The sequence below is a fragment of the Salmo salar genome, chromosome ssa15 (assembly GCF_905237065.1).
Source record: "Salmo salar chromosome ssa15, Ssal_v3.1, whole genome shotgun sequence".
NCBI classification, from domain to species: domain Eukaryota; kingdom Metazoa; phylum Chordata; class Actinopteri; order Salmoniformes; family Salmonidae; genus Salmo; species Salmo salar.
In genome coordinates, this window is record NC_059456.1 from 81,029,833 (window position 1) to 81,052,814 (window position 22,982).

The window sequence follows — 22,982 nt, forward strand, 5'->3', positions numbered from 1 at the left end:
ACCAGTCCATTTAGAATTTGTGATTAAACTGTCATCATTTGGCAAGGAATGTAGCTTGTGTATCTTATCAGTTAGATAGGTTTTATAGGCATTTATTTCAGTAGCACGTGTGTGTAGAGGGAGCGGTCGGAACGCAATTGAGTGAGTGAGACACAGAGGGGAAAGGGTGAACTGTGTGATGCTTGGCTTTGCTTATATTTTATTGTGTCCCAGCAGACAGAGAGGCCGTTACCTGTGCCAATTAGCTATCTAGCATTCTCTGAACACCTGTGTGTAAGTTAACTAGGGAGGAAGTGAAGCTCGTCAACTGGAGGCACACAGTTTATGGATCTGTGCCAAACTGCTACAGTAAGTGTATATTTTTTTAATTGTGTGAAAACTGAGTTTTAACACTTTAGAATATTTATATATTCCTTAATTCCATTCTTTTACTAGATATTACTGCAATGTTGGAGCTAGAAACACAAGCATTTCGCTACACCCGCAATAACATCTGCTAAACATGTGACAAATAAAATAAAACTTCTGAACATATGATGATATGCACATATGCCCCTTTCATGTTGGCGCAAAATAATCTTTCCAATTTAAAAATATACACTTACTGCAGCAGTTTTTCACAGATCCATACACTATGTGCCTCCAGTTGATGAACGACACTCCTCCCCACATTCAAAACAACTGGGAACCCTGAAAAATAAAGATCAAATCATGATGTCATTGATCTTCAGGTTGGAAAGTCAGAGCTCTAGAAAGAGGCCTGCGTTTCTGAGTTGGAATTCCAAGTTGGATGACTGTTCAAATCGGTTTTTCATCGTTTTTTTTCCGAGTTCCCAGTTGATTTGAACGCATTGAAGTAAGAGATTTCTGAGTTCCATTTGTTCTGAACACGGCGTAACACACAAGTGTTGGGAGCACAATAGATATCTAATTAGCACAGGCCTACATCTTCAGTCTGTCTTCCGTAAACAAGTGCTGTAACGTGGCGATACGTGGGAACACGTGGGAACACCAACCCTACCTAACAAGATGTGTAGTAATTTACTTTTTGTTTTGGGAAAAATATTTCTCGCTGATATGAAAGATATGTTCTAGGGATGCACGATATATCGGAATCGGCTGATATTTGCTAAAAATGCCAACGTCGGCATTGGCCCGATGTCTAGTTTAACGCCGATGTGCAAAACTGATGTCAAAGTTGACATGCATACCTATATAACGTAGATAGATGACGTAATGACGGCATGAAAAATACAGCACTACACAGAACAAAAGCAGAAAAATACTAAGCATACACTTCCAACAACTAAACAAGTTCAAGTCGAGCAGTCATTTAAAAGAGTAAGAACATTTCAGCGAGACAACTCAAACGCCAAATCCAATAACGCCAAGATAATGGAATTCATTGCCCTTGACAATCAATTGTTCTCTGTCGTGGATGATGTTGGCCTTCGCCGACTGGTCGAGCACCTCGAGCCCCGGTACACCCTACCAAGTAGGCGCTATTTTTCAGATTTTGCCCTACTGGAGTAACACAGTATTGTTGAAACGCACATCCAGTCACTGCTATTAGCTTCACAACTGACATTTGGACCAGCGATGTCAGCCCCATGATCATGCGGAGTCTGACAGCACAGTGGGTCGACGAAGATTTTGTACTGAGGAAAGCCGTATTGCATGCTCAAGAATGTGCTAGTTCTCATACCGCTGCTGCCATTTCAATGGCATTTGAAAACATGTTTGAAACTTGAAAACATGAACACAATCCTAGCTCAATTCAAACAACTGACTCAAGAAAAAAGCTAATCAACTGTGTCTGCAGCAGACGTGATACCCTCTGTCATGGCATTGAAACACCTGCTCAACAAAACTGCTGACACAGACAGTGGGGTTAAAACTTGCAAATGTATTCTACAAGGGGCTGTGAACAAGCGATTTGGTGGCATTATCTCTGAGCCTCTTCACTCTGTCGCCACCATACTCGATGCTAGGTACAAGGACCGCTACTTCGATACAGACAAGAAACAGGGTATATGTGAAATGTTACAGACGCAGCTGGACAAGATGGAAACGGACAGTGACAGTGCGTTCCGAGGAAGAAAGGCCACGGACAGACAGAGCTGATTTATTTATTTAACGAGGCAAGTCAGTTAAGAACAAATTCTTATTTACAATGACGGCCTACCCCGGCCAAACCTGGACGACGCTAGGCCAATTGTGATGAAATCCCGGTTGAGACTGAACAAATGAACAACGAAACAGCACAGGAAGTAAGTGAAAGAAATAGGTTTTGATTATGTTTTGCTGGTAATGGGGACCTACGTCAATGCCGAAAAAATAACCTTTTGGTCAGTGTGTGTGTGTGTTTTCAACTATTTAACTGTACTAGAATGCTTAAGGCCGCTAAAATATTAAATATTGGTTATCGGTATTGGGTTTTTTTTGGCAAGGAAAATATCGGTATCGGCCAAAAATGTCATATCGGAGCATCCCGAATACGTTCCTTATATTTCCAAAAGAGTAGCACAAGCGATGCGTGTAAACGCCGCAGCCCGTCTGGTGTTCAACCTTCCCAAGTTCTCTCACGTCACCCCGCTCCTCCGCTCTCTCCACTGGCTTCCAGTTGAAGCTCGCATCCGCTACAAGACCATGGTGATTGCCTACGGAGCTGTGAAGGGAACGGCACCTCCATACCTTCAGGCTCTGATCAGGCCCTACACCCAAACAAGGGCACTGCGTTCATCCACCACTGGCCTGCTGGCCCCCCTACCTCTGAGGAAGCACAGTTCCCGCTCAGCCCAGTCAAAACTGTTCGCTGCTCTGGCACCCCAATGGTGGAACAAGCTCCCTCACGACGCCAGGACAGCGGAGTCAATCACCACCTTCCGGAGACACCTGAAACCCCACCTCTTTAAGGAATACCTAGGATAGGATAAAGTAATCCTTCTAACCCCCCCCCTTAAAAGATTTAGATGCACTATTGTAAAGTGGTTGTTCCACTGGATATCATAAGGTGAATGCACCATTTTGTAAGTCGCTCTGGATAAGAGCGTCTGCTAAATGACTTAAATGTAATGTAATGTAATGTAAATGTTTAGAGCAAGCATCAGGGATCTTAACACAACTCCCCTGGTTAGAAGATACTATTGTCAACAGGTGCTAAAGTAGTTAGTGTCTATGAATGGCGTAGTTTACACGGAGCCAATTGTGGGCGAATGTAATGACTGAAAACCCTACATGTGTAGAAGAAGGGTTTTGAGAGCTACCCAGGGTTACATAAATTGTAAAGTAATAATATTACATTGTATTACACTCTAAACTTATTCCACAGATCCCTTGACCAACATTTTTTCATGTGTTGTTGGTACTAATATTCATTAAAAAAAAGAAATGTAAACTTACCAAACAAAAGAAACTCCCTTTTTTCAGAACCCTATCTTTCAAAGATAATCCGTAAAAATCCAAATAACTTCACAGATCTTCATTGTAAAGGGTTTAAACACCTTCCCATGCTTGTTCAATGAACCATAAACAATTAATGAACATGCACCTGTGGAACGGTCGTTAAGACACTCACAGCTTAGAGACGGTAGGCAATTAAGGTCACAGTTATGAAAACTTAGGACACTAAAGAGGCTTTCTACTGGACTCTGAAAATCACCAAAAGAAAGATGCCCAGGGTCCCTGCTCATCTGCGTGAATGTGCCTTAGGCATGGTGCAAGGAGGCATGAGGACTGCAGATGTGGCCAGGGCAATAAATTGCAATGTCCGTACTGCGAGACGCCTAAGACAGCGCTACAGGGAGACAAGACGGACACCTGATCGTCCTCGCAGTGGAAGACCACGTGTAACAACACCTGCACAGTATCGGTTAATCCGAACATCACACCTGCGGGACAGGTACAGGATGGCTACAACTGCCCGAGTTATACCAGGAACGAACAATCCCTCCATCAGTGCTCAGACTGTCCACAATAGGTTGAGAGAGGCTGGACTGAGGGCTTGTAGGCCTGTTGTAAGGCAGGTCCTCACCAGACATCACCGGCAACAATGTCACCTATGGACACAAACCCACCGTCGCTGGACCAGACAGGTGTGGCAAAAAAGTGTTCTTCACTGACGAGTCGCGGTTTTGTCTCACCAGGGGTGATAGTCGAATTCGCGTTTATCGTCGAAGGAATGAGCGTTACACTGAGCCCTGTACTCTGGAGCAGGATCGAGTTGGAGGTGGAGGGTTCGTCATGGTCTGTGGCGGTGTGTCACAGCATCATCAGACTGAGCTTGTTGTCATTGCAGGCAATCTCAACGCTGTACGTTACAGGGAAGACATCCTCCTCCCTCATGCGGTACCCTTCCTGCAGGCTCATCCTGACATGACCCTCCAGCATGACAATGCCACGAGCCATACTGCTCGTTCTGTGCGTGATTTCCTGCAAGACAGGAATGTCAGTGTTCTGCCATGGCCAGCGAAGAGCCCGGATCTCAATCCCATTGAGCATGTCTGGTACCTGTTGGATCGGAGGGTAAGGGCTATTCCCCCCAGAAATGTCCGATCTTACTTTGCTACCTGACGGTTTTTTACTTTTTCATTACCGTATATTTTTACTTTTTCCCCTCACTCAACTTTTTTCATTCAACTTTTTCACCCCGGAGGTTTTATCTGGACATGGTTCGTCAGGACTTCAAACAGCCGAAGCTAAGTAACATTAACATGATGCCTTCTAATTGCAGTCGTTGTACTTATAATATACAGGAGAACGATCGCCTTACGGCAAGGATAGCTGTGCTGCAAGCCCAGCTTCAGACGCAATCGTTAGGCAAGGGTAGTTTCAGTGTAGGAAAGGATGAAACAGCGTCTGTGCCACCAGTAAGTACAGATAGTAACGTTAGTATAAACCCCCTCGCACGGTCCCCGCAGCCGGACAACTTTCTCATGGCTTCTGGAGGGAAACGCTGTAGGAATGCTCAACCGGTGTCGCTTATTCAGCCGACAGAAACTTTCAACCGGTTCTCCCCATTAAGCGAGTCGGAGTCGGAGGCCGAGACTTCTCTGGTCTCTACTCCTCCCGTTGTGGGGTCTGAGACGCCGACGGCTCCCACCATTAGCTCTGACAAATTGAAAACCCTAGTCATTGGCGACTCCATTACCCGCAGTATTAGACTTAAAACTAATCATCCAGCGATCATACACTGTTTACCAGGGGGCAGGGCTACCGACGTTAAGGCTAATCTAAAGACGGTGCTGGCTAAGGCTAAAACTGACGAGTGTAGAGACAATAGAGATATTGTTTTCCACGTCGGCACCAACGATGTTAGGATGAAACAGTCAGAGGTCACCAAGCGCAACATAGCTTCAGCGTGTAAATCAGCTAGAAAGATGTGTCGGCATCGATTAATTGTCTCTGGCCCCCTCCCATTTAGGGGGAGTGATGAGCTCTACAGCAGAGTCTCACAACTCAATCGCTGGTTGAAAACTGTTTTCTGCCCCTCCCAAAAGATAGAATTTGTAGATAATTGGCCCTCTTTCTGGGACTCACCCACAAACAGGACCAAGCCTGGCCTGTTGAGGAGTGATGGACTCCATCCTAGCTGGAGGGGTGCTCTCATCTTATCTACGAACATAGACAGGGCTCTAACTCCTCTAGCTCCACAATGAAATAGGGTGCAGGCCAGGCAGCAGGCTGTTAGCCAGCCTGCCAGCTTAGTGGAGTCTGCCACTAGCACAGTCAGCGTAGTCAGCTCAGCTTTCCCCATTGAGACCGTGTCTGTGCCTCGATCTAGGTTGGGCAAAATTAAAAATGGCGGTGTTCGCTTTAGCAATCTCACTAGTATAAAGACTTCCTCCATTCCTGCCATTCTTGAAAGAGATTGTGATACCTCACATCTCAAAATTGGGTTACTTAATGTTAGATCCCTCACTTCCAAGGCAGTTATAGTCAATGAACTAATTACTGATCATAATCTTGATGTGATTGGCCTGACTGAAACATGGCTTAAGCCTGATGAATTTACTGTGTTAAATGAGGCCTCACCCCCTGGTTACACTAGTGACCATACCCCCCGTGCATCCGGCAAAGGCGGAGGTGTTGCTAACATTTACGATAGCAAATTACAATTTACAACAAAAAAAAAAACAATGACAATTTCGTCTTTTGAGCTTCTAGTCATGAAATCTATGCAGCCTACTCAATCACTTTTTATAGCTACTGTTTACAGGCCTCCTGGGCCATATGCAGTGTTCCTCACTGAGTTCCCTGAATTCCTATCGGATCTTGTAGTCATAGCAGATAATATTCTAATTTTTGGTGACTTTAACATTCACATGGAAAAGTCCACAGAGCCACTCCAAAAGGCTTTCGGAGCCATCATCGACTCAGTGGGTTTTGTCCAACATGTCTCTGGACCTACTCACTGCCACAGTCATACTCTGGACCTAGTTTTGTCCCATGGAATAAATGTTGTGGATCTTAATGTTTTTCCTCATAATCCTGGACTATCGGACCACCATTTTATTACGTTTGCAATCGCAACAAATTATCTGCTCAGACCCCAACCAAGGAGCATTAAAAGTCGTGCTATAAACTCTCAGACAACCCAAAGATTCCTTGATGCCCTTCCAGACTCCCTCTGCCTACCCAAGGACGTCAGAGGACAAAAATCAGTTAACCACCTAACCGAGGAACTCAATTTAACCTTGCGCAATACCCTAGATGCAGTTGCACCCCTAAAAATGAAAAACATCTGTCATAAGAAACTAGCTCCCTGGTATACAGAAAATACACGAGCTCTGAAGCAAGCTTCCAGAAAATTGGAACGGAAATGGCGCCACACCAAACTGGAAGTCTTCCGACTAGCTTGGAAAGACAGTACCGTGCAGTATCGAAGAGCCCTCACTGCTGCTCGATCATCATATTTTTCCAACTTAATTGAGGAAAATGAGAACAATCCGAAATTTCTTTTTGATACTGTCGCAAAGCTAACTAAAAAGCAGCCTTCGCAAATGGAGGATGGCTTTCACTTCAGCAGTAATACATTTATGAACTTCTTTGAGGAAAAGATCATGATCATTAGAAAGCAAATCACAGACTCCTCTTTAAATCTGGGTATTCCTCCAAAGCTCCATTGTCCTGAGTCTACACAACTCTGCCAGGACCTAGGATCAAGGGAGATACTAAAGTGTTTTAGTACTATATCTCTTGACACAATGATGAAAATAATCATGGCCTCCAAACCCTCAAGCTGCATACTGGACCCTATTCCAACTAAACTACTGAAAGAGCTGCTTCCTGTGCTTGGCCCTCCTATGTTGAACATAATAAACGGCTCTCTATCCACCGGATGTGTACCAAGCTCACTAAAAGTGGCAGTAATAAAGCCTCTCTTGAAAAAGCCGAATCTTGATCCAGAAATTATAAAAAACTATCGGCCTATATCGAATCTTCCATTCCTCTCAAAAAAAATTGAAAAAGCTGTTGCACAGCAACTCACTGCCTTCCTGAAGACAAACAATGTATACGAAATGCTTCAGTCTGGTTTTAGACCCCATCATAGCACTGAGACTGCACTTGTGAAGGTGGTAAATTACCTTTTAATGACGTCAGACCGAGGCTCTGCATCTGTCCTCGTGCTCCTAGATCTTAGTGCCGCTTTTGATACCATCGATCACCACATTCTTTTGGAGAGATTGGAAACCCAAATTGGTCTACATGGACAAGTTCTGGCCTGGTTTAGATCTTATCTGTCGGAAAGATATCAGTTTGTCTCTGAATGGTTTGTCCTCTGACAAATCAATTGTAAATTTCGGTGTTCCTCAAGGTTCCATTTTAGGACCACTATTGTTTTCACTATATATTTTACCTCTTGGGGATGTCATTCGAAAACATAATGTTAAATTTCACTGCTATGCGGACGACACACAGCTGTACATTTCAATGAAACATGGTGAAGCCCCAAAATTGCCCTCGCTAGAAGCCTGTGTTTCAGACATAAAGAAGTGGATGGCTGCAAACTTTCTACTTTTAAACTCGGACAAAACAGAGATGCTTCTTCTATGTCCCAAGAAACAAAGAGATCTTCTGTTGAATCTGACAATTAATCTGGATGGTTGTACAGTCGTCTCAAATAAAACTGTGAAGGACCTCGGCGTTACTCTGGACCCTGATCTCTCTTTTGAAGAACATATCAAGACTGTTTCAAGGACAGCTTTTTTCCATCTACGTAACATTGCAAAAATCAGAAACTTTCTGTCCAAAAATGACGCAGAAAAATTCATCCATGCTTTTGTTACTTCTAGGCTGGACTACTGCAATGCTCTACTTTCCGGCTACCCGGATAAAGCACTAAACAAACTTCAGTTAGTGCTAAATACGGCTGCTAGAATCCTGACTAGAACCAAAAAATGTGATCGTATTACTCCAGTGCTAGCCTCCCTACACTGGCTTCCTGTTAAGGCAAGGGCTGATTTCAAGGTTTTACTGCTAACCTACAAAGCATTACATGGGCTTGCTCCTACCTATCTTTCCGATTTGGTCCAGCCGTACATACCTACACGTACGCTACGGTCACAAGACGCAGGCCTCCTAATTGTCCCTAGAATTTCTAAGCAAACGGCTGGAGGTAGGGCTTTCTCCTATAGAGCTCCATTTTTATGGAATGGTCTGCCTACCAATGTGAGAGACGCAGACTCAGTCTCAACCTTTAAGTCTTTACTGAAGACTTATCTCTTCAGTAGGTCCTATGATTAAGTATAGTCTGGCCCAGGAGTGTGAAGGTGAACGGAAAGGCTGGAGCAACGAACCGCCCTTGCTGTCTCTGCCTTGCCGGTTCCCCTCTTTCCACTGGGATTCTCTGCCTCTAACCCTTTTACAGGGGCTGAGTCACTGGCTTACTGGTGTTCTTCCATGCCGTCCATGGGAGGGGTGCGTCACTTGAGTCACTGACGTGGTCTTCCTGTCTGGGTTGGCGCCCCCCCTTGGGTTGTGCCATGGCGGAGATCGTTGTGGGCTATACTCGGCCTTGTCTTAGGACAGTAAGTTGGTGGTTGGAGACATCCCTCTAGTGGTGTGGGGGCTGTGCTTTGGCAAAGTGGGTGGGGTTATATCCTGCCTGTTTGGCCCTGTCCGGGGGTATCATCGGATGGGGCCACAGTGTCTTCTGATCCCTCCTGTCTCAGCCTCCAGTATTTATGCTGCAGTAGTTTATGTGTCGGGGGGCTAGGGTCAGTCTGTTACATCTGGAGTATTTCTCTTGTCTTATCCGGTGTCCTGTGTGAATTTAAATATGCTCTCTCTAATTCTCTCTTTCTCTCAGAGGACCTGAGCCCTAGGACCATGCCTCAGGACTACCTGGTATGATGACTCCTTGCTGTCCCAAGTCCACCTGGCCGTGCTGCTGCTCCAGTTTCAACTGTTCTGCCTGCGGCTATGGAACCCTGACCTGTTCACCGGACGTGCTTGTTGCACCCTCGACAACTACTATGATTATTATTATTTGACCATGCTGGTCATTTATGAACATTTTAACATCTTGACCATGTTCTGTTATAATATCCACCCTGCACAGCCAGAAGAGGACTGGCCACCCCTCATAGCCTGGTTCCTCTCTAGGTTTCTTCCTAGGTTTTTGGCCTTTCTAGGGAGTTTTTCCTAGGGAGCCGTGCTTCTTTCACATGCATTGCTTGCTGTTTGGGGTTTTAGGCTGGGTTTCTGTACAGCACTTTGAGATATCAGCTGATTTACGAAGGGCTATATAAATAAATTTGATTTGATTTTGATTTGAACTTGCAGATGCCTATGTGGAAGAGTGGGGTAACATCTCACAGCAAGAACTGGCAAATCTGGTGACGTCCATGCGGAGGAGATGCACTGCAGTACTTAATGCAGCTGGTGGCCACACCAGATACGGACTGGTACTTTTGATTTTGACCCACCCTTTGTTCAGGGACACATTATTCCATTTCTGTTAGTCACATGTCTGTGGAACTTGTTCAGTTTATGTCTGTTGTTGAATCTTGCTATGTTAATACAAATATTTACACATGTTAAGTTTGCTGAAAATAAACGCAGGTGACAGTGAGAGGATATTTATTTTTTTGCTGAGTTTATATATTGTTTTATCTGGATGCGGACCCCATGCAGTACCTCCGTGGACCCATAAACCACTGAAAAATGAGAATAAATAAAGAAAATATTAATAATTTAAGTAGCGCACTGGGCCTTTAATAGTCCTGTTTAAGCAACCGACATAGCAGTCTGCAGAGCCAGCAAAAAGATTTGTCCAGGCCTCCCACCCCTGTTGACAAAACTTTCTCAGCACCTCCCACCACAACATCCGCGACGAAAGAAATCGCAGCACCCTCACCCCCACCCCCAAAACTACTTCCTGCAGCTATGCACGGACCCCACTTTGAGAACCCCTGTTCTGAGGCATCAAAGTTACTCAACCCATGTATGGAAAATAGCCTTCATTAGTGAGTTGCTTGTAGTTAATTAAACAATGCTACACTAGACATTACAGGCAATTCTGCCGGGCACACGTTTCTGACAGTGCACGAATGTAATAAGTCAGATCCACATAGCGATTACAATGCAGGAGTGGTGCAAAGGTCGGTGTAGTTAAAGTAGCCTGGATCTTCATTTATATAGAAACCACAAATACGTACAAGCCAGTTTACTTTGGCAGGTTACATATGAATAGATCTGGCATCCTCGCTCATCACGTTTTCGCTCATTTTACACAAACAAGACCAAAAGCTAGCTAAAACGGCATAGTTGGTGTTAGCTAAGTAGTTTACTATTTGACAAACTAGCTAGCTACCCGTTACTGTAATATTAATTGACAAGCAAAATTCACCAGCTGATTAGCTATAGTAGCTAGCTAAACGTGAATGTGCTTGTGTCTCAAATAGCCTACTGGTGAAAATTCTCATTTATTGAATGAATGAACGCGCTGTTCATTGGTAAAATATATATTTATATTTTGAAGGCTTTTAAACTCAGCTTGTAGATGCAGTAAATGTTGGAATTATCTTACCAAGTGGTGCCACCTAGTTAACGTTAGTTATGCAACTCCGATTTCTGGTATACGAGTTCCAAACAGTCGCTAGCATAAGGACACCACGGTTATCACTAGTTACCACAGCCACAAAGTCAAAACTGCCATTGTAAAAATGTATAAAACAAAAATAAGCTTTTTGATCATAATTTAAGGTTATGATTGGGAATTTGGTTAGCAGTGTGGTTAGGTTACAAAACTGATTTTAAGATGATATTTGTTTTTTTTTAAATAGGCGGGGTCTATGCATTTGTGGCTGTAGTAACAAATGACGACCGGACACCACCCCCGCTTGGTGGACTTTCAATTACTTTCACGGAGTTTAGCGATTGCTCGAGCCCACTGACAAGACGACAACTCCGCCGCAGCACCATTTCCAATTTTCAAATAACAAAGATGTCCCTGAATGTAGTTTTGAATAGATAATACATGGACCAGGCGAATGTACATGTTTATAGTGGAGGTTGGATACGTTTGTATTGTCTTTGTTTACAATGTCCAATGCATCATAAGTGGCTTAGGGAGTCATTATGCCCCCTTGTGGCTAAACATTTTCCGTGCAACCTCATCAAGGGTGTGTTCAATATGCAACATTTCGATGGTTGAGATGAATGCAGAGTTAGCAAATCTTTACTAGTTTGCGAATGCAAAGTGTATTTTAAGCTGTTGTGCTAAAGAAAACTAAACAAATCATCGTACAGTGTTCAGCACCATCCCTGTTCTAAAACATTCACGATTGACTATTGTTATGATATTGACTGGACCCATTTTCAAACAAGTACGTGCATGTTATGCATGCTGAATACACCTCAGAAAGACGTCAGACATATAAATTTGTAAGCGGAACTGTGGCGTTATGGTTTGCACACCGCCATTAAAACTCCAAACATATGTGGCGTGAATACGTTTGAGGGTAGCAGCCAATGTGGGCCTGCTTGCTGAGATGTAGAAACATCAAGAACACGATTATCTAGTTACTGTTTCACTTAAAAATGGAAGAGATACGGTGAGTTTATGAGCGCGACTTATTAACATAATTACAATCATCGATGTAGTGTTAGTTTAGTGACAGGATGTGATTCGAATTCCGTTTCCAACATTCTTTCGTTTGGTGTGTCCATTGCCAGAAGATACCGACCCTACCGTTACGCTTGTTTACACTGAGCTGAACTGGGGTCGGAACTCAGTCATGGTTACATTAATGCCATGTCAGAAACTTGGGCATTTCCGTTTCGCTAACCTAGAGGGTTAGAGTCAGATCCCGAGTTTCCCACTTATGAAGTATCAGAATCAACCAATGGGAAGGTCTACACACAAACAACTTAAGTTAATTGAAATCGGAGGTCTCAAGTTTCAGACATGACTTGATAGCGGCATAAGACACTTGGAGCAGGTGCAATATATAGGTCAGAATACATACCTCACTGCAGGGATGGGATATGCCACTGTACTCCAAATTTGACCTTTGTCCACACAGCTCCATCGAGAAGATTGAAATACTGCTAGTTTTCCCGGAAAACTGACCTTTTCGTCCTCATGCTAGCTAGCAGTAGCAATAGCAGCCATTATGGAATAACACGTTGCATTGAACAACAAAGGTGCTGATACTGCCATTCCAAAATGGCTGCGGTAGCTCTTTTAATCTGACTTCGATAGCGAAGTGACCTTTTCGTAGCAGGTTAGGAAAAGGGTTAGTGAAAATGCTCTTCTAACCTGCTACGAAAATCACTTTGTATTGAAGTGGCGTGAAACGTGTGTCCTGACAAAAGGGCAGTTTTCTGGAAAAACTAGCAGTATTTCAATTTTCTCTATGTATCAGTGTGGATAAAGGTACAATTTAGAGTACAGTGGCATATCCCATCACTACATGTAGGTATGTTTTCCAAACCATATCTCTTAAACCCTATGCCTTGGCTGTCTGTCACCAGATCTCAACCCAATTGAACACATTCTGAAGTGGTGCCTGAAACAGCATTTTCCACCACAATCAGAAAAACTCAAAATAATGGAATTTCTCATGGAATAATGGTGTCGCATCCCTCAAATAGAGTTCCAGACACTTGAGGGGTGGCAGGTAGCCTAGTGGTTAGAGTGTTGGGGGAGTAACCGAAAGGTTGCTGGATCGAATCCCCGAGCTGACAAGGTAAAAATCTCTCGTTCTGCCCCAGAATAAGGCAGTTAATCTACTGTTCCCCGGTAGGCCGTCATAAGAATTTGTTCTTAACTGACTTGACTAGTTAAATACGTTTTAAAAATAGAAAATATAATCTATGCCAAGGTGTATTGAAGCTGTTCTGGCTCGTGATGGCCCAACACCCTATTAAGACACTTTTATGTTGGTTTCCTTTATTTTGGCAGTTACCAATATCTCATCATGGATCAATGAATATGACAAATTATCATGCGTTTATCAGCCATTCAATATACATTTGAACCTATTACCATCTTGCACGGTAACTAATATCCACATATATTTCTATTTCAGTCCACTGTTGAGCAATCAGCCATGGGAGGGCTCAGATCTCCCATCCCCAAACCTGAGACCAAGGCACCAGGAACTGATCCCAACGCCATGTGGCCCAGTCAGTATACATCCCAATTGTTCTCCTTATACTTATAGACATTGTCACATTATCTGTTCTAGCTGTTGCTTGAATTGGGAACCAGAGTCCTATTCAGTTCAACATTCTTCCTGCACTGTAGAAAAGTTCCTTTTTGTGTCACTCAACTCTGTAAACATGTTTCTCTTATCATATGAATAAGAATAGGCTACATGTTCACAGCATAAGAAGAATGTTCCTTTGTCTTACTCAGAAATTTGCACCCGTTTTGATTGAATATGGCCCTAGGTGTCTGTGTGTAAAGAAAGGTTATATGCTTGGCTTTCTCCTCCCCACAGATAAAGCCTTGGTCAGAGCTGTCATGCTTGGTGAAGCTTTACTTCTGCTTCACCATCGCCTCTCTACTGGCACTATTGGCCCTCACACTGACAAACATCTACAGGCAGAGCATGGCAACGTACAGCTATGAGGACGACTTCACTGTATCTCTCATCCAACTGGTTGGAATTTGTAAGTGGCATGTCTTACGTTAGTGGCAATAGCAACAGATTGTTAACTAATGATGTAATCAACAGAGTGCCAACTCCTTACTGTGTCTAGACATGAACACATTATGAAAAGTTCAGAGAAAAGAAATGTAATCCCCAATTCTGATCACCCCATGTCAGCATTGTGTTCTATGGTTAAATCCGGATTATGCCGCCTACACCAATACTGTATCACACACGGTCTTCTTTATGTTTCTCCAGTGTTCTGCATATACTACATCACCAGGGGCATCCTGCAGGAGAACAGGCAGGAGTTGATAGTGTTTGTCCTCAGTGTGTTGGTGGTCATGATGCGCTCTGTGGTCAACTTCATGGTGCTCCCTTTCCAGGATAGAAAGGACCTGCTTCTGGTACGCTGCATGTGGACCAACAAAATTAAACCAACTCCTATGTCTAATCCAGGGTCATGTTCAGTACGGTATACCGTAGCAGTGTTTTGCAACAGAAAACAACAATCTGTGTTCTCATTGGACAAGTTCAGGTACTACCTCCCCGTTTAAAAACATATTCTCCCAACGGAGCACGGCTCAATTGTGACCAGACATGATTGTGCATGTGCTTATGTCACAGGTGCTGTTTGAGTAGCTGCAGTAGTGAATCAGTGTGTGTGCTTGTGTGGTAGGTGCGGTTTGTGTGCATCCTGTGTGTGGGCGTGGTCCATGTCCTGTGCGCCACTCTGCTCATCCAAAGGCCCAACATGATGGCCTTCCGGGTGGGCGGAGCTCTGGAGAGCTTCCAGGAGCAGTACTTCCTGATCAACCTGTGCTTCTCCATGGTCACCTTTGACCTACAGGCCCAGGTACCGCCACATTCCACGTGTCATAATACATGACTGACACACAACAAATATTTTCTTCCGACAGATGGCGTCATTCTAACACGTTGTGTTGCCTTGACATTGAGCATCTTTGGTGCAGATATGTATGACTGCCTTCAGGGTATTTTTTTGTATTTATAAGGATCCCTATTAGCTGCTGCCAAGGCAGCTGCTCCTATTCCTGGGGTCCAAACAAATTAAGGCTAAAATATAACAGTACATATAACATAATTACACCAGTACATATCTACAATACATTTCTAATATCACCATACAAGCGTGTGTGTAGAGTGAGTGCGTGTGTGTGTTGTTACAGTCCAAGGTGTAGTTTTATGGTTTTTAAACCTGATTTTACTGCTTGCATGTTACTTGATGTGGAATAGAGTTCCATTTAGTCATGGCTCTGTGTAGTACTGTGCGTTTTCCAGAGTCTGTTCTGGACTTGGGCACTGTGAAGAGACCTCTGGTGGGGTATGCATGGGTGTCTGAGCTGTGTGCTAGTAGTTTAAACAGACAGCTCGCTGCTTTCAACATGTAAATACCTCTCACAAAGACAAGTAGTGATGCGGTCACTCTCCTCTACTTCGAGCCAGGAGTGATTTGACATGCATGTCATTGATGTTAGCTGTCTGTGTACATTTAAGGGCTGGCCATGCTGCTTTGTGCTGGGCCAACTGTAATTTGCCTTTGTCCCTCTTTGTGGCGCTTGACGATATGACTGGGCAGTAGTTCAGGTGCAACAACTCGAGCCTGTAAGACTTGTTTTGTTGAGAGCAATGTCAAGAAAGCACAGCAGTGCTTCCTCCCTATCTTAGCTACCGTTACAGCAGTATGTTTTGACCATGACAGTTTACAATCCAGGGTTACACCAAGCAGTTTAGTCTGCTCAACTTGCTAAATTTCCACATTCTTCATTACGCAATTTAGTTTAGATTTTAGTGAATGATTTGTCCCGGATATATTGCTTTTAATTTTAGAAATATTTAGGACTAGCTTATTACTTGTCACCCATTCTAAAACCGACTGCAGGTCTTTGTTAAGTGTTGCAGTGATTTTACTTGCTGTGGTAGCTGACATGCATAACGTTGAGTCATCAGCATACATAGACACACAGGCTTTACTCAGTGCCAGGTCAGTAGGAAAGATTGAAAACAGTAAAGGGCCTAAACAGCTACCCTGGGGAATGCCCGACTCTACATTGATTGTTGGAGAGGCTTCCATTAAAAAAACACCCTCTGTTTTCTGTTAGACAGAATCTTCGATCACAATCTAGAAGGGGATGTAAAGTCATAACAAAAAGTTTTTCCAACAGCAGATTATGATCGATAATGTCCAAAGCTGCACTGAAGTCTAACAAAACAGCTCCAACAATCTTATTATCAATTTCTTTCAGCCAATCATCAGTCATTTGTGTAAATGCTGTACATGTTGAGTGCCCTTCCCTATAAGCTTACTGAAAATCAGTTGTTAATTTGTTTACTGTGAAATGGCATTGTATCTGGTCAACAACAAAAAAATCAGAATGTTTACTAAGGGTTCGCAACCGGTTGATTGGTCAGCTGTTTGAGCCAGTAAAGGGTGCCTTGCTGTTCTTGGGTAGTGGAATGACTTTTGCTTCCGTCCAGGTCTGAGGGCTCACACTTTCCTGTAGACCTAGATTGAAGAGGTGGCAATATACTCCACTATCATCCTCCATCATTTTCCATCCAAGTTGTCAGACCCAAGGGCTTGTCATTGTTGATAGACAATTTGTTTCTCCTCGCCCTCACTAACTTTACAGAATTCAAAATTATAATGCTTGTCTTTCATAATTTGGTCAGTTATGCATTGATGTGTTGGTTCAGAATATCTGGTTTGCATGTCATGCCTAAGTTTGCTAATCTTACAAATGAAAAAGATAATCAAAGTAGTTGACAATATCAGTGGGTTTTGTTATGAATGAGCCATTTGATTCAATGAATGATGTAGCAGAGTTTGCCTTTTTGTCCGAAATTTAATTTAAGGTGCTCTAAAGGTGGTCCTTTATATCAGGGCCATTCATACATCAGGGTCTTTGGGATGGAGCTGTACTAGATTTATAGTTGGTATAATCTGTGGCTGGTTTTTCTGTTTCTCTGTCAGCTGTGCCTTTGCATACTGATTATGACATCAGGTACAACCATGTCCTTCACGAACAGCATCATCCTGGGCTTTGGAGTGGTCTGGGCCTGCCTTACCGCAGCCATGGGGGCTATCGCAGTGAGTAACAAGTATCAAGAGAATAAAATATGCAATTTAATAATTAGTGTGCACTGCACAAGTGCATAAACAGGATGTAAAGAATAGAACATAAATCACAATGAAATACTACACGCATAAAGTATATGAACTCAATTGAATGAAGGATGGTGGATTTTTTTTTTAGCCTGTAAGCACCTATGAAGCGCATACATCATGTAAAACAGGTTTATCTGTCCTTTGTTCCAGGTTTTAAAAGAAGCCAAGCCGCTGGTTTGGGTCTTTGTCCTTCTGAATGTGCCGGAGGTGGCCTACTTCGTGTACCTGATGTACAGGGTGAGCTGTGAAAGCCAGTGGTTGAACTGATCTCAAATCAGATCTTTAGGGAAAGTATGGTGAATGGTTGCTCTGAGATGGACTTCATGTGGTCTTCTGATTTCAGATCAGTGTACACTGGGGGCAGGACACGACGTATACACTGGAGGCCGCTGCTGTGACTGGAGCGGGGATCTCAGTGCTGATCAAAGGCGTGCTTTTCTGGTCTCTCTTCCGATTGGCGCGCAGCTTCGGCCAGGGCCTGAGGGAGAGGAGTGAGTAGATTACTGCCTGTATTTTTCCTTCACCTGTTCCACTGTATGTTTACCAGGAGTCAATGTACTCAGGCTAGACTAGAACATGGCTCATAGACGACACAAACATTCCAAAAAATGTTTTGACACATTGAAGGAGCATTTGTATTAACACATTTTTGTTATGGGCACAGTAAAACAGTCATTCCAAGAACTTCTGACTGAAATCATGAAACAGACCTTCAACTACAGTTGAAGTCGGAAGTTTACATACACCTTTGCCAAATACATTTAAACTCAGTTTTTCACAATTCCTGACATTTAATCCTAGTAAAAATTCCCTGTCTTAGGTCAGTTAGGATCACCACTTTATTTTAAGAATGTGAAATGTCAGAATAATAGTAGAGAATGATTTCATTCATCTATAATTTCTTTCATCACATTCCCACCCTGCCACACTGGCAACACTTTAAGGGGCATTGCACTAATAATTGGGCTGACTAGGGAAACGTTCCCGCTGTTCTGTTCTTAGTGCCAGTCTGCACGTTCAAACTAAAACATTGTAACTAATAATGGCATCTTTATGCTTTCATTAATAAAATGATGAAAATACTCTTTCAAAATGCTGACGTTTTAGTTATGGATCCATAACGAATTCCTATGGGAATAAATATTAGAAATATCCTCCAACCCTCTATATGTAATTATTAGCGGAGAGTCACGTCATACTGTAGGCCTACCGTAGGCGACATGAGTCTCCACTAGTGTTGAGTAATGTGCTGTTAAAAGTTGTGTAGGTCTTATTTAAAGAGCGTATTGAAGTTAGAGGCAATAGGATTTGAAGCAATAGCCTACAACTATTTTAGCACAGTTTTGCGCTGCTCTGAGACAAGCATTGGGACTGGTCTTAATAAATCAATGAGACTTTTATTTTCACTGAATCTCTGTTTGGGTATTGGTTAGACTAGAATTAGAAAATTAGGGTGTTGAAATGTTATGCTCTTAGTGTAACCTTTATTTTAACTAGGCAAGTCAGTTAAGAACAAATTCTTATTTACAAGGACAGCCTACTCCTTCCTCCCCGTCGGGGAATTGAACCCTGGTCTCCAACGTGCCCGCAGGACACTGGATTTTAGCTAAATAGCCCAGTACTGTACTCCCGACTGTCACGTTGTACAGCTCCATATTTTCCGTTCCATCCCAACGGAAACCCAGAGGGTTTTTCGTTTTCCTTGGAATAGAAACACCATAATATTAATAAAATTAATCCCACTTGTAGCCTGATTAGCAGGACAATAGACTCTTTATAGCCCAGCTACTGTGTGTTAACATCCCCGTACATGCAATGTATTCGATGCTTAAGTACTCTGACTGTTACATTTAAATCAAAACAGTAGTGTTTTTTCATCAACATCTTTATGCTTTCATTAATAAAATAATAATTACTCAATGTGTATGTTTATTTAGTTATGGATCCATAACGAATTACTATGGGAATAAATATTACAGAAATATTGGAACAAAGTTGTCTAATGAAGGCAAACATTGTTGCTTACTGGAAAATACTCTTTCAAACACACGGTCGCGTTGTACAGTGCCATTATGGCTATTAGCAGGGCTATATTTTGGCCTTTATGGGCGGTGCACAATTGGCCCAGCGTTTCTTTCCCTCTAAAAACATAAATGTTTTAGCCTTAACAAATATTATTTTGGACTTTATTCAGATTTACAATCGCTCTCCTTTTGTTTTTTTGAAAACGTAATAACCTCATATCATTATATATTATCAAGTTGATGAAACAGTCATATAGCTGGCACCTACATAAAGCTGAGTCACTCACTCAATCATGGCTTTGGATTAAAATAAATAAATAAGTACCAACATTCTTTCTGATAGTCATTTAATAAAGAAATGTTTTGATTACCTTACCTGGACACCATGTACAGTATTATAATACTGACAATATACTATTAGCAGGACAATATACTTTTACCAACACTTCTCTGTATTTTGATACTTTGTGGATGGGGGCTCCCGCAGTGCAAAATACATTGCTACAGATGCAGGTTCGATACCCGTGCCGGCCGCCACCGGGAGACTGAGTCGGCTTTTGAATTTAATTCAGAATCCTCCAATCCTCTATATGTGACTCTCCGCCAATAATTACATCATATATTTCGATATACTGTAGGTGACATGAGTCTCACTAGTGTTGACTAATGTGCTGTTAAAAGTGGTGTAGGTCTTATTTATTTAAAGAGCATATTGAAGTTAGAAGCAATAGGATTTGAAGCAAAAGCCTACAACTATTTTAGCACCATTTCGCGCTGCTCTGAGAAAAGCATGGGGACTGGTCTTGATAAATCAGAGATTTTTATTTTAACTTAATCTCCTTTTGGGTATTGTTAGACTAGAATTAGAACATTAGGGTGTAGAAATGTTATGCTCTTAGTGTAACCTTTTTATTTAACTAGGCAAGTCAGTTAAGAACAAATTCTTATTTACAAGGACAGCCTACTCCTTCCTCCCCATCGGGGAATTGAACCCCGGTCTCCCGCGTGCCCTGCCTGCACGACACTGGGATTCTTTAGATAAATAGCCCAGGACTGTACTCCTGACTGTCACATTGTACAGTGCCATATTATCCTTTCCATCCTAACAGAAACCCAGAGTTTTTTTGTTGTTGTTTTTCTTGTAATAGAAACACCATAATATTAATCAAGTACCAGTCAAAAGTTTGGACACACCTACTCATTCAAGGGTTTTTCTTTATTTTTACTATTTTCTACATTGTAGAATAATAGGGAAGACATCACAACTATGAAATAACTCGTATGGAATCAGTTAAGAACACATTTTTATTTACAAGGACAGCCTACTCCTTCCTCCCCGTCGGGGAGTTGAACCCCGATCTCCCTCGTGCCCGCATTCCCTAGTACAGCCATTATTGAAGTCTATCAAATGCTTCTCAAAGATGGCACTAGCACTAACTAGCATTAATGGTAACAGTGGTTCACACTTAAATAATGTGCCATAGAATATTGCAACTTTTAAAGGAGGAACCACTAACGTCAATTTATGCTTGCTCCAGTGATGCAATCCGGAGGCTCTGTACGGAGGGTGTGATGCAACTGCAGAGCCCCCGTAGCCTTGCAGAGGCCAAATTGAGCTCATACCGGATTACCATGCTCTTCCCAAATGTTTTAACAATGCGGAGGACTCCGTATAGCTCCGCATTGACTGTAGGTGGGGGCGGGAGGTCCTGAATAAAACAAACTTACTAACTTCCTTGACAACTTCCTTCACACCAGCTCTGCGAAGCGTGAATGCGCTGACTTCTGCAGAGGCTGTATCACCGTAAATGCTGTACAGCCAATGCAGACGTCGGATTGACTATAGAGTTCATGTGCATGGCACAGCCATGTAGCCTATAGGCTACCCAGACCAGTAACATAATTAAACTCTAAATATGCCATTCTATTATTTCGAAAATACATTTTATTAGTCTTATGTTTCTTAGGACATGCCTAAAATAAATAAATGGGACTGTTTGAATTAGGTTCTAAAAAACATTGCCTGATAGATTTACGGTAAGTTGCTTTCTAAAAAATGTATCTTTAAAGGGTATGAGACTAGCTAACCCGGGTACTTTAATGTCTCTCTCTCTCGCTCTCCAGTGTTTACATCGGACAAGCAGTAAAGTGCCGTCATGAAAAGGAAGTGGCTACGGTTACGCAGGACGGATAAGCAACCATTTCTAAATTTTGTAACAACTCTCTGGTTCTGACCAATGTTTGAAGTTAGGAAATGCACTCAAATGGGCATTGGACCGGTCTGTTTTTACTGAAGATGATTTCACTGCAAGTGACAGACACAGTGCCTTCGGAAAGTATTCAGACCCCTTTACTTTTTCCACATTTTGTTATGTTACAGCCTTATTCTAAAATGGGTTAAATTAAAAAATATATAATAATCCTCAGCAATCTACACACAATACCCCATAATGACAAAGTGCAAACAGGTTAAGAAATGTTTGCTAATTTATAAAAAATAAACACCTTATTTACATATGTATTCAGACCCTTTGCTATAAGACTTGAAATTGAGCTCAGATGCATCCTGTTTCCATTGATCAACCTTGATGTTTCTACAACTTGATTGGAGTCCACATGTGGTAAATTTGGATTTGGAAAGGCACACACCCGTCTATATAAGGTCCCACAGTTGACAGTGCATGTCAGAGCAAAAACCAAGCCGTGAGGTCGAAGGAATTGTCTGTACAGCTCCGAGACAGGATTGTGTCGAGACACAGATCTGGGGAAGGGTACCAAAAAATGTCTGCAGCCTTGAAGGTCCCCAAGATCACACTGGCCATCATTCTTAAATGGAAGAAGTTGGCTGACCGGCCAAAATGAGCAATCGGGGAGAAGGGCCTTGGTCAGGGAGGTGACCAAGAACACGATGCTCACTCTGACAGAGCTCTAGAGTTCCTCTGTGGAAATAGGAGAATCTTCCAGAAGGACAACCATCTCTGCAGCACTCTATCAATCAGGCCTTTATGCTAGAGGGGCCAGACGGAAGCCATTCCTCAGAAAAAGGCACATGACAGCCTGCTTAGAGTTTGCCAAAGGCACATAGACTCTCGGATCATGAAAAACAAGATTATCTGGTCTGATGAAACTAAGATTGAACTCTTTGGCCTGAATGCCAAGCGTCACTTCTGGAAGAAACCTGGCACCATCCCTACAGTGAAGCATGGTGGTGGCAGAATCATGCTGTGGGGATGTCTTTCAGTGGCAGGGAGTGGGAGAGTAGTCAGGATCAAGGCAAAGATGAACAAAGCAAAGTACAGAGAGATCCTTGATGAAAACCTGCTCCAGAGCGCTCAGTACCTCAGACTGGGGTGAAGGTTCACCTTCCAACAGGACAACGACTCTAAGCACACAGCCAGGACAACTCTCTGAATGTCCTTGAGTGGCCCAGCCAGAGCCCGGACTTGAACCCGATCAAACATCTCTGGAGGAACCTGAAAATAGCTGTGCAGCGACGCTCCCCATCCAACCTGACAGAGCTTGAGAGGATCTGCAGAGAAGAATGGGAGAAACTCATCAAATACAAGTGTGCCAAGAAGACTCGAGGCTGTAATTGCTGCCAAAGGTGGTTCAACAAAATACTGAGTAAAGAGTCTGAATACTTATGTAAATGTTACATTTCCA

At 42.8% G+C, this 22,982-nt stretch overlaps 2 protein-coding genes across 4 annotated transcripts in view; one reads left to right on the top strand and one right to left on the bottom strand.

Annotated features, from left to right (window-relative positions):
* s35e2 (Solute carrier family 35 member E2) overlaps nt 1–11,272 on the bottom strand; it is a 39,363-nt gene extending 28,091 nt beyond the window's left edge. The window contains exons 1-2 of one of the 2 annotated variants that reach the window (XM_014145623.2): nt 11,033–11,272; nt 606–690 (exon numbers count right to left, since the gene is read on the bottom strand). The gene's annotated coding sequence lies outside the window, so the exon portion shown is untranslated. 2 annotated transcript variants of the gene reach the window in all.
* A 599-nt stretch (nt 11,273–11,871) lies between these two features.
* Nucleotides 11,872–21,857, top strand: LOC106572000 (uncharacterized). 2 transcript variants are annotated; one of them, XM_014145680.2, is made up of 9 exons: nt 11,872–12,059; nt 13,539–13,635; nt 13,953–14,124; nt 14,364–14,512; nt 14,785–14,961; nt 17,101–17,217; nt 17,446–17,532; nt 17,639–17,786; nt 21,444–21,857. In XM_014145680.2, the coding sequence occupies exons 1-9, from the start codon at nt 12,046–12,048 to the stop codon at nt 21,464–21,466; spliced, it is 984 nt and encodes a 327-aa protein (XP_014001155.1). In that variant the 5' UTR covers nt 11,872–12,045; the 3' UTR covers nt 21,467–21,857. The 2 variants fall into 2 exon arrangements, with proteins under 2 accessions (XP_014001155.1, XP_014001156.1); XM_014145681.2 differs by lacking the exon at nt 14,785–14,961.
* Nucleotides 21,858–22,982: the final 1,125 nt, after the last annotated feature.